The 12,049-nt window shown below is 31.6% G+C and overlaps 1 protein-coding gene across 1 annotated transcript; it reads right to left on the minus strand.

The window, feature by feature from the left end:
- Positions 1-2,972: 2,972 nt before the first annotated feature.
- On the minus strand, positions 2,973-7,771 carry LOC109795425 (purin-rich alpha 1). Its single transcript, XM_020354932.3, has 5 exons — positions 7,177-7,771; positions 7,062-7,109; positions 3,893-4,033; positions 3,535-3,777; positions 2,973-3,443 (listed from the first exon to the last, which is right to left on the minus strand). Exons 1-5 carry the CDS (start codon positions 7,453-7,455, stop codon positions 3,291-3,293), a joined length of 864 nt encoding a protein of 287 aa, XP_020210521.1. The 5' UTR covers positions 7,456-7,771; the 3' UTR covers positions 2,973-3,290.
- Positions 7,772-12,049: the final 4,278 nt, after the last annotated feature.

The raw sequence follows: 12,049 nt of genomic DNA on the forward strand, positions 1-12,049 counted from the left end.
CCCACAATCTTACAAATTCACAATACCATGTTCTATCCCTTCCACACACACCAATAGTTTATAGTTTTAAAATTCTAACAAGTCATAACCTTTACTTCAATTGCATGACAATTTATGAAAATTTTGGAATTATTATTTAGTCACGAATAGTCATTAAATGCTTATTTTACCTAACTAGTCCCTGTGGATACGATTTAAATTTACTACTTGTACGATCGGTATACTTGCCGTGTCTAAGTCCGTTGACGGAATTAAAATGATTTATAACAAAGACAAAAACTAATGTTCACGAAAAAACTCAACATTCACACATGGATTTTGTGATGAAAGATTGATTAGAAACAATTTTTTTATTATTATCAGAAAATAATTTATGAAATTGTGTCTAATAGTTTTTAAGATATATTTTTGATAGAGTAAAATATGAGAGAATAAATATTTTTTTGAAGAAAGGATTTTTCATAAATATATTTTTATTGTTCTAGAAAGTACTTTGGAAGTATATATATTTTTACTCTTCCAAAATGTATTTTTCAGAAGTATGTTTTATAAGATACTTTCTTAAACTAATTTCAAGAATAGTAAAAATATTTTTTCAAAAAGTAAGTTTTTGCTAAGTGTCAAAGTCTTAGAAAGTCCCAATGAGTTGGATGCTAAGTGAGAGGAGGTTGGCACTAAGTATGACAGCTCCAAAGTGCAACCTTTGCTATTTATTCTCTCAACACTAAGAAATGTTTGGCACCAAGCGAAAGTGCTCTAGAGAGAAACTCTTGCTCTTTAACCTATTAACATTAAGTGTGGATTTAATTACACTAAGCCCTTGAAGTAATAGTTGTGGTGTTAAATGCTTGTTACTTATGTAATCATGTATGTTCGTAAATAAAAACCTTTTGTATGTCAACAAATATACAAAGTATAATGTATTATATAAGATGTCATGGTGTATCAGTGTATGTTCTAATAGGTAGGATTTGTCAAGTGAAATAAATGTGAAATCATGTGCATTTGTATGAGTCATGCATCATAACATGACAAAATATATTTTGGAGTACACATATGAGCCTGAATGGAGAGGTCATTAAGGATTTTCGAATTTGGGCCTTGGGGGTGTTACTTAATGTAGAATTTTTGTGAGGCCTTTGTTAATCTCATAGGTTGGAATGTCCTTGCAAAGATAAGTTACCCCAACCGATCATCTGAAAGGTATCTTCCTAGTTAAAAGTCTTAGTGTTGTATACTTATGATATGGTGATTTGTCGATTTCTTGTACATTGAGACTACTTTTAAGAAAAGAGTTTTGAATGATACCACATGCATATGAGAATAGAACCTACAAAAGTATTGACTTGGATGAATATCTGTCTATGTATATTTATGTCGCATGAAATTATTGTCATGTTCGTAACTAGTTGACCTTCATTTTTATATTGAGAGCATGTCATAAGATGTATCTCCCTTCTTTTGATTGAATTTTTTTTTTATTGTTTTGATTGAACATCACTTGTAAATAAGGTCCAGTTTGGTGTCAATAACAATGTAAAGGAGGTCTCCTTCTCTAACTTTTGATTTGATTTTGTATGCTCTAATGAGAATGGGCATTAGTTATTATGCCATGATGTCCGTTATCCTTAGGAAAGTTTTTGAAACTGTCATTTTTATTTAAATTTTGCAACATAATAATTGAGATAGTGAGTGTCACACTTGTCATCCTTTTATTGCCACAAGAAAATAAAACCCATAATTTTTAAGCTCTCTGACGGCTCCCAAGTCTTCATTGACATAGTAGAAAGTGTTTTCTTGTCAACCCACTTATATCTTCATGATGTCTTGTATATTCCAAGTTTTCACTTCAATCTCATCTTAGTTTATAAGCTTGCTAAGTCACTTGATTACAAATTAACTTTTGATTATTGGTCGATGTCAGATTCAGGACTACCTCTCCTTGAGGACAATTGGTGCTACAAAATTAGAAGGTGGATCGTATATAGTATGTCTAGAACATAAATTTCATATTTCTACTTTATTTGTAAATAGTACATGCTCATTCTTGTAACATTTCCCATGTTCATTTTCATTTGGTGGCTAATGTCCATCAAAGGTTAGTCTGTCTAGAACATAAATCTCAAATTTCTACTTTACTTCATGGGCTCACGCTTCAAACATGAAAATGAATATGGAAATGAACCAAATTTCGTGTCTCTAATTTAAATCAATTTGTATTTAGATTATACTAGAAAAATGACGACTAAGTAATTTAAAATAATATAAGCTAATAATGGACTTTTCTTTTTTTAGTTTTGGAAAACAATTTTGATAAATTCAAAACTAAATACTCTCAGAACTTCCATTCTTCATATCCATAATTTCCCAAACAAGATAACGTGAATACATTCATAATTTTAATCCTTACAAATATTTCCAAACATTTTTGCTAACAAAGCTTCTGAAAAAAATAGTAAATATAACAAAAATAACTGTAAAAACTTTATTTTCCTCTTCTTTAGAGATAAGACGAATGAAATAAAAATAATATTAAAAAAATTACATATGGACCCAAAGGTTAAAATCAGCTTTTGTCGGGAACAAATTTAATGATAACGTTTCAACTACAATTAAGATTATATAATGTTTCTTATTTTCAAGTGCATTGACTTCCATGGAACAAAATGATATGGTCCTCATTGCATTCCTCCCATACTACTGTTTACCTATCAAGATATTTCATGCAACTACAGCTAATTTCACTCCCAAAAGCATTCCCTCCTTTTCTCCTTCAAAGGGGCATGTTTAATGCAGATGAAACAGAAAAATGACGATAAAAACAGATACCACTAAGAAAGCAAAGTTCATGCTAGATGGAAACCAAACCCTACAAAATAGCTAAATCACCAACCTAACATACGGTAGGCATGCGTGGTTGATACCTCAGCATGTATGAGAACTTAAATCCAAGTGAAATCTGCGCAAGGAAATCAAAATAAACAATCAAACATTATTACAAATTGTACCTTAGGTGCCAATCTATCCAAACAAGTACAAGTCTCTGATCCATTTTTCTTCCGTTATTCCTATTCATATTAACCTTGCCAAGCAATTCAAATTATTCTGCCGACCAACCAGAGTTTGCATTATTTCAAAAGCATTAATGGAAGAACAATTTTAGAAGGAGGAGGCTGAGGGGAAATAAAATAAAATAGCACAAATCAGACTCAAAGACAACACCCATTCTTATCCCATTGAAACCTTGGCAGAGGGACTAATTATTGCCTCGGAATACCCCAAGTTAGCATTCATCTTTGAGGGGGATCAACTGTGCGAACATTAGCAACTGACATTCCCTCAATTCGGTCCTTTGTGATTTCCACAAAGTGACCAACAATCTCGTGAAACTGCTTCAGCCCTGACAGGGGAAGAATGATGGAGGATCGATCAGAACCTGCAACCTGAAACGAAATAACAAGAATTTACAGCAGAAAATCCTCTTCCCACACTATATAAAACAAAGGAAAAGGACAAAAAATAATGACAGCACACCTCAGATATTCTTAAGAAATGACCCCTATTATTGCTCCCAAGATCGAAGAAGAATCTTTTTTGATCAGCCCTAATCACTTTTGAAACCCCCAAGTTTCCAATTTCATCCTGAGCTGGCAAATCAACAGACCTGTCCACATTCAACTCAGAAGAAGTGGCAGGTTGATTACTATGACCAGATATGAAGCCAGCACCAACATCATCCGAAAGTCCAACAAGACGCTCTGAAGATTCAGAATTTTGCTATGTGGAATGCAAACAAGCAAATAAGATGAAACAAAATAAAAAAATGACAGCTTCGACAATTCTTGTGGCTAAGCAGGAAAAAAAAAAAAGTGTGATTGCAAAAGAAGGAAACCTGATTGGGTAGAATGAAAAGCCTTGAGGCTTCATTGATCTCTGCCAAAATGTTCCTGAATGCTGCCCACCCTTCATCCCTGGAACTTCCAGCAGGAACAATTATAGTGCTACGGTTTCTGCTAACAGAAGCTTCAGACACCTTCAAAAAGATAAATAAGAATCATAATCATGAAACAAGATATACATGCAGATAATATTCTGCATAAGATAGAAATTCCAAAATAAATGTAAATATGAAAACCCAAAATGATGAAAAACAGGGTGACAGCTTTTTATGAGGGACTTCATGTAGGTTCATTAAAACATTTTCAGTTGACACAGCACCAACTAGGAGAACTTTTTGCAGAAGTTTGTGCAGATTTTACTTAAGGATCAACTTTTTCCAAATTCAAATGCAAATCTATTAACAGGGACCAATATAGAAGATAGAGGAATTACAGAATATAGATAGTAGTTGACAGAATAGCTACTGTCTAGTAGTGCAGATTGGTTTACTGTTATTCCTATGTTTCACAATGACGCATACTTTAAACCTTGTTTTTGTTTAATTGTTTGGGTTGAATAATAAATGCTGTTACACCAAAAATACAAACAACTTCAAAATTTCAAATACAAATTTATCTGGTCTTCACCTTTCACACCCTTCCTGCCCTCAAACACATTTTTGGCACTTAAATTACACAAGGGCAGGCAGTTAGATATGAACAATAATTTGGCAATAAGAATAAAAGGGGGCATAGAAGGTACAACATAAAAATTCTAAACCCAAATAGTGTACCAACTACATATACCCTCCATTTGCTAATACTTCATAAGGTTGTATACTGTGTACTCTAACCATGCCAGAACCTAGTAACTGTTTCAGATTCTATCTTGGTGATAAAAGAGAAATTAAGGGAGAAATAGGATGAAGAGGGGGATGAGGAGGGCAACAAAAGTTTAATGCATTGAACATAGAAGTTACAGATTAAACAATTGGGTAAGCAAAGCATAATATAAGTACTACGATGTGATTTATACAGGTTGGAGGTTAAGGGAGTATCTTTAGAAGAAGACCAAACTTGATGATGACTTTTGGAATTTTAACATAAAAATCCCCAAAGAAGAAAGCCAAATAAAAATCATTGATCAAACAGTGAAACTAAGCTTCAGAAGTCAAATCCCAAGATAAATCAGAAATTCTGCCATAGCATGATTTCTACATAAACTAACTTGTATTATGTTTTCTTTTTCTTACGTGTAGAGTCCAAGCCATACAAATCCAACATGTTGGTATGCAAGTTTTTGTTTCCACTGCTATCATAATAATTCAACTAAAAGTTGCAAAGCTGGACATATTCTCTATATCCATCATTATTTTGACCAGGAAGGCCATGAAATTCCAAGAGCTTACAATAACATTATGCATTTCAAGCAACTACATTAGGAATTTCCAACAAGATGCCCAGCATTTGCCACACAAATCAAATTAAAAATTTTGCTTCACTTTTCTACCTTTGATAACCACTATAGGGGTGCTAAACGCTATTGCATCACAGAATTCCTCGGATACACAATCATGACTCCATCTGCTATTGTGGGCCACTATGGTGTCATTTTTGCAGCATGTATCCTATATCCTCTAGTCATCATTGCAAAGTCTCCAACTAATTGAACTTTTGAGTTAATGTTATTCAATTTTTATGCATTTTATTTTTGCTTGCATACAACTTATGTTTTTATACATATATAATTCATATATATTTTAACTGCTATGCAACTATTTCTATTTACCCCAGACGTTATCTGCTATATGATATAGCAGATTATTAGATCATTCAAAACCCACAGCTTATTAATGCCCCAATCCGTTACATGTTATGCTCTCGCTCATGAATAAAACAAGTTGTAAAAGTAAATACTTAACTACCCCTGTTATGCGTGCATTGGATTGACCAACTGTTTCATTGTCATAATTAAATTTCCTTATTTCCCACGCAAACACATATATGCCTAGATATTTCTTAGCTTCATTCTATTACAATATAGAAAAGATTTTCCACATGCACAATCAATCTATATAAACAAACAAACAAAAGAAGGTCATATTAAAAAACTTATCTTAAATTCAAACATATATACAGACACCCCTATTCTAACTCATCAGACAATAAACCATTCCAAAAAGGCACCATTGTTTTGACATAACCAACACTCTCCTATTAACCATTTCTTACCAAAGTTATTACAGCCACGAATATGAAAACAGCACATAATTAAGCGAAAAATGTTACACAATTCACTTAAAATCTTAACCTATATCTATCAAAGCTGAGGGAGGCAATTAAGTTCTTGTTTGGGTTCTTGTCCACACAACTCAAACATGGATCAAAGAAGCAACTATCAGTTGCTTTTTGTGCATTTTGACATAAAAAGAAATGATAAAACACGAATCATCGATTAGAATCCAAACATGCACTAAAACTGGGTTGTTATTAATAGAGAAAATAAGCTATACACTGACAATAAAAAGTAGTTTTGCACTATTATCCAATTACAAGCCACTGTACATGGCAAACTTTCCAATAAATAACTAAAAAGTCATAACTAAAGTCATGCAAACAGAAATTTCTGATTAGTTGACCATATAAAAGTGTTTGACATTGTCAATGCATAATCATTAAACTCTATTAATATACTCTCTCTTTCCTTTCATCTCATTTTCACCTCATTACTTTCCCTCCATTTCCCATCACATATATCAGATTCTCTCTCTTCCTTTATTTTCCCTCTCTATCTATGTCCCTCAACCTGTTCACACATGAGAAATCTATCAATTTCTCTCTTTATTCATTGTTCCTCTTGATCTATGTCTTCCTTCCATCCCATACACCCTAGTCTAACATTCTCCATTAAGAAAAAATACAAATAACACACTCTCTCTAACACACTAGCTACTATTGGCTGAAAATTTTAGTTAAAAACCACTGTTTTTGGTAATTGTTAAAAAACCACTCTCTACTATTATCTGAAATTTGTCAAAATATTATTACAAAATTGTGTGAGTCTCACTCCACATTAACAAATTCCACTCATAATTTTCTAATTATCAATAAATTTTAGTAAGTGTGTTGCATTAAAAATGGAGCGTAAGAGGGAGAGAGAGAGACAGAGACAGAGTTAAGTACCTTCAAGAAACGCCCCCTCCGATTCTCGCCAATGTCGAAGTAGAAAACCTGAAAAGGGAAAAAGAGATTAGAGAAACGGTAGGGAGCGAGGAAGAGAGTGAAAAAAGGGGTTTACCTTGGTGTCGAGCTGCAACTCCTTGCTGAAGAGGTCTTGATCGTCGGAATTAACGTAGTAATTGAAGAGATCGAGGAACCAGGAAATGCCAGAGAAGGGGACGATGATGGTGGACCTGGTGGCGGAGGTCTTCTCGGAAATCTTAAGGTAACGACCGCGAGGGTTCTCCTTCAGATCGAAGTAAAACAGCTTGTGCTCCACCTGCAGCGTTTTGCAGAGCAATTCGACGTCGTTTCCTCCGCCGCCGCCGCCACCACCTCCGCCGGAGTTCCCCTCCATCTCCGCCAATAACGAATCTCGATGCCGCGACAGATCTGGCTAGTGGCTAACTGCGCATGAGGGTTCGCGACTTCCGCAGCAGCAACGAACGGCAACAGCGACGGTCACAACGAACTCCTCAATTTCGACAATTGGGGAGTGCACTGCACACTGCGTACGAGTACGAGGACGTGCTCTCCGATGTGTCGATGTTGGTTACACAAAGCCTCTCTCGCTTCGCAGATCCATCTGATAGGATCTTTTCACCGCACGAGTCAATTAGTAGCAATCGGTAATTACTGGATTTGCAAGTTTCTCATCGTAAATTCATCAAATTTAGCCAAAAGTCAAAGAAAAAAAAAACAATTTCATAAATGAAAACAAAATTGGATGTGTGGGATTTGGTTTAGTTAAATAAGACATTATTTTTTTTTTATTATTATCTTTTGGTGAATCTTAAAAGGCTTGACTATACCCACTCAGACAATTTGAAACGTGCTTACACCTACCCCTCTATTATAATTTATACATCTAAATCATCGTATAGAATATATTTGTACCCAAAAAGGAAAAAAATATTGAATGGGAATATTTTTAAGAGTTATTATTTGTATCATTTATTTTATCTAATATAATGAAATTTATTCTTTATTTTTAAAATATTTTAATTTTGATTTAAAGAATAACTATTAGTTATTTTAAGACTTGATGAAAATCAAGGGGGGAAAACTATAGGTTAACTCCCAATAAGAAAATGGAGAAAGATCCATAATTCTCTCTTTTTCTTCCTTTTGTTTTTTTGGTAAATTGAATAATAGAAGAAAATATTTTTCAAACTTAAAATTCATGATTATTGGAAAACATAAATATTCAATCATGATTTCTAATAATAATTAAAATATATTTGATTGTTGATAGATATTTTTAAAAATATTTATATATGTTCCTAAAATTTAAATATTTTTATGACATGAAATTAAAAAATAAAGGTAATGTGGTATATTAGTGCTATAAATTTTTTCCAACAAATGTCATGATATTTTTATTTATTTATTTAATAAAATAAAAATCTTTGACTTTTTAAGTAACATTTATTATGAACAATCAAACATATTTTAACTATTCTTAAAAATTATATTTTTCAAAATTTATGATTATTCTTATAAATTATGATTCTTAAACTTTAAAAAAAACTCAATGTAACAAATGTCTCCTTAATTAAAATGTTTGATTTCCACCTCCCTGTGGAAATAATTTAGTAAAAATTTATGTAAAGAAAATAAAAATTAAAAAAAAAATTGCAAGAGACAAGGCTAATGGCTGAAGGATTTTAAACCACACTAATCTTAGTTGACCTACTACAGTCTCCCTCGGTCAATCCTAGAGTATTAAACCTCTTCATGCCTTAGCACTCGAGGTTGAGGGATTGTATATAATACCAATCTTTAGCCAATCAACCATCTCCTTCTTCCAAGCTTATTTGTGTCATATTATTTAAGATTGAGGGAATGTGTATCATATCAATCTCAAGCTAACCTACCATACCCAAGAGATATTATGAAGTCTTTGTATGGTTACTTAGATCTAAGTGACTCGTTAAATTAGTTCAATTGGTTGACAATAAATATTAGAAATATTATTTTTTAAAACAATAAATTAAACATAAAAAAAAATAATGTTTCTAACTTTAAATTCTTGGAAAAACTAGCATTTCCACATTTAAATAAAGACAGATTTTAGAAAATATAACAAATAGCATCTTCTATTATAAAATTCATTTATTTGATGAAAAAATAAATTAAAATGTATAATAGTTGATTCAAAATCTCCTAAAAATAATAAAAATATTAAATAATCCAGACTGAAGAGTGAAATTAGTAAAGTTTTCTTATGTTTGTTTTAATTACTGAAAAATAAGTAGAAAGAGTTTAAAAATATGTTGTGAAAAAATGTTTTTTTTTTTTAGTTTTCATTAATAAATTAAATAATAATAAAAATTAAAGGTTATGTGGCAGACCTATCTCACCAAATCAAAAACACCATGGTCATATTTGACTTATAAACAAGGTGACAAATTCTAGCTTGTGGAGGAAAATGTGAAGTAATACCAATTAATTAAGTTATGCATTACAAATATATGTTGCATTTTTATGGAGGCTATCCACTTTGATTTAAGGTAGGGTTTGAGAAATAATTTATTTTATTGTTGTAAATGAATTCAAGTCGTTTATTTTATACACTCATAAATGGAGGTGATATTTACTTATGTCATTGTAGATTTGGAAGTCGAAGAAGAAAAGTTGAAAAATGGTCTTATCTAAAAAGGGATAATTTAGATACTTAAAAATTTATTTACTTTCCTAGGACCTTTAATCAATTAAAAGAAACCTTTTTTTAAAAAAATTAATTGATTTAGTCCATTTTAAAAACAATTGTCAAAGGAATGCAATCTTGATCAATTTGATGGATGCAAATGACAAATAATGCACAATGTTTCTACATCATGATAGAAGATACAAAATTTATGATAGTTTACTCTTACCACTTGAGAGCAACATTTATTCTTCAATCAATATTATTTAGATCTTCGTTAAAAATAAAAATGTTTTTACGACCACATTTGCTCACACCATGATTGAATCAAGAAAGTTTTTCAATATCCCATTGGACAATACTTTCTTCACAATAACAATTAAAACACCTACTTTCCTAGTTTTCACTCACTACAAAACACACTCAAACCTAGGTGTAAAGGAAAGAAATCATGGGAAGATAATACCATATACAAACTTGCCTAAATAAGAACTATTTGGAATCTCTTTTGTCCAAATGATTTATATAAACAAGTGATCAAGTACCGATAAAACTCTTTTATTTTTCTCAAATATCTCTCTAAAGAGTTTATCACTAATATTCTTTGAGTATATTTCGTTATGTTTTAAACTGATTTATAGAAAGTTATTTATAAAACTTTTCTTAACTAATTTAATTGATTAAATAACCATGCAATTGATTAATACATTATTAATCTTTTTGGGTATAGTTTTTGAATAAATTTAAGTGATTAATTTATCATGTAATATATTAAAAAAAAGAATTTTAAAAAACTGACATTTAAAAAATAACTATCGTAATCAATTACAAAACAAAGGTAATCAATTAAAAAAAAAAGAGTTTTAGAAAATTTGAATATTTCACATACTATTACTCTATTTTAAATTGAACTTTTTCTTTTCAAAACTATATGAGATCTTTTCCAAATTCACTTTTAACTATGAGCTTTTTCTTTATTAACTTGAAAGTTAGTTTTCTCTTTAAGTGAATAAAATTTTAAACTTTGGTTTGATGAAGCTTACATGACCTCTTCATCACACAATATTTCTAATTCTAAGACACCATTACACATATCCAAGACAACACTAAAATATAACAACTAATGTTGATCTTTAATGCTTTGAGATCTTGCTTTCATCATTTAGCTCTATTACTAACAAAAGCAACTACAAATGTTATGATAGACCCTTCTATGGTTGTCTAGGGTGGAGTCAAACAATTGTAATTGTTTTGTTGGGTAGATAATGGTGTCTTATAAAGTAAAGTTTCAACATTAGGTCAGATGCAAATGGCAGATGAAGTGAAGGAAGCTTTATACCAAGTTTTGGAAAGGCAGAAATCCCACCTATTAGGTGAAGGATAGGGTGGGAGACTTTAACATTTCTCCCACCCCAAATCTTATTTATAATCGTTAGATTTAATTGTTTTCAAATTGATGGCTGTGATCTTTTTTCATTTTTATTTTTTATTTTTCTATTTTTCCCTTGCTTGTCCATGTACCCCTCTTTTTTCTTTCTCTTTTCTTTAATAGAAGTCACATTCACACCAGCGACACCATGGCTTCAACATGTCCTTTTAACTCACCAGAATCACTACTTTTCAGCTCACCACCACAAGCCATCACCACCCCTCGTTGATGTAGAGACCAGTAATGGTGCAAAACTCACTCAAAACAAAATCGCAAAAATATTCAACAACAAAGAAAAATTGCAAAATCATTCATCATTAAAGAAAAAAGTGAGAAATAAATAAATTAAGTAGAATCCCAAAAAAGGAAAATCAAATTTGAGCTTTCTTTAGCTAGATTTGAGTTTTATTTTATATTGTCAGATCTGGTTTCACTTAGAAAAATCACAATACCTACTACTACTCCCCTGCCAAGATGCTTACAAAGCACTGCTTGATTTGGATCAGTGGTGGGTAGGGAATGGGCAAGTAAGGAGAAGGGTGGAAGAACATTAGAGAGATCCAGGGCCAATTTGGGGAAAATAGGGGAAAAAAAGGAAGAAAAAAAATCTCATACATTCATTTATAAATAAATAAATTTGGATGGATCAAAATAATTTCTGATAGTGAGAGACATGTTAAGATTTCTCACCCTAGCCTACCAGATCATAAAGATGCAAAGTTTTTTATGATGTATTGTGGTTGAATTTTTGTTCTTTAAGAGATTTGTTGTTACCTCTTTGATATATTGTTCGATGAAGTACACGTATTACCCATGATAGCACCTATTAGTTAATTAGTTAATAGATTCAGAAGTGTAATGTGATGGTTGTGA

This window comes from Cajanus cajan, chromosome 3, assembly GCF_000230855.2.
Source record: "Cajanus cajan strain Asha chromosome 3, NIPB_CcT2T_4, whole genome shotgun sequence".
In the NCBI taxonomy this organism is placed as follows: domain Eukaryota; kingdom Viridiplantae; phylum Streptophyta; class Magnoliopsida; order Fabales; family Fabaceae; genus Cajanus; species Cajanus cajan.

Excerpts from the sequence above, each read along its gene's own strand:
- LOC109795425 (XM_020354932.3), bottom strand. The coding sequence starts at position 7,455 with ATGGAGGGGAACTCCGGCGGAGGTGGTGGCGGCGGCGGCGGAGGAAAC. Across the intron at positions 7,110-7,176 it reads AGTTGCAGCTCGACACCAAG|GTTTTCTACTTCGACATTGG; the intron begins GTAAACCCCTTT and ends TTCCCTTTTCAG. Across the intron at positions 3,778-3,892 it reads TTTTCATTCTACCCAATCAG|CAAAATTCTGAATCTTCAGA; the intron begins GTTTCCTTCTTT and ends CATTCCACATAG.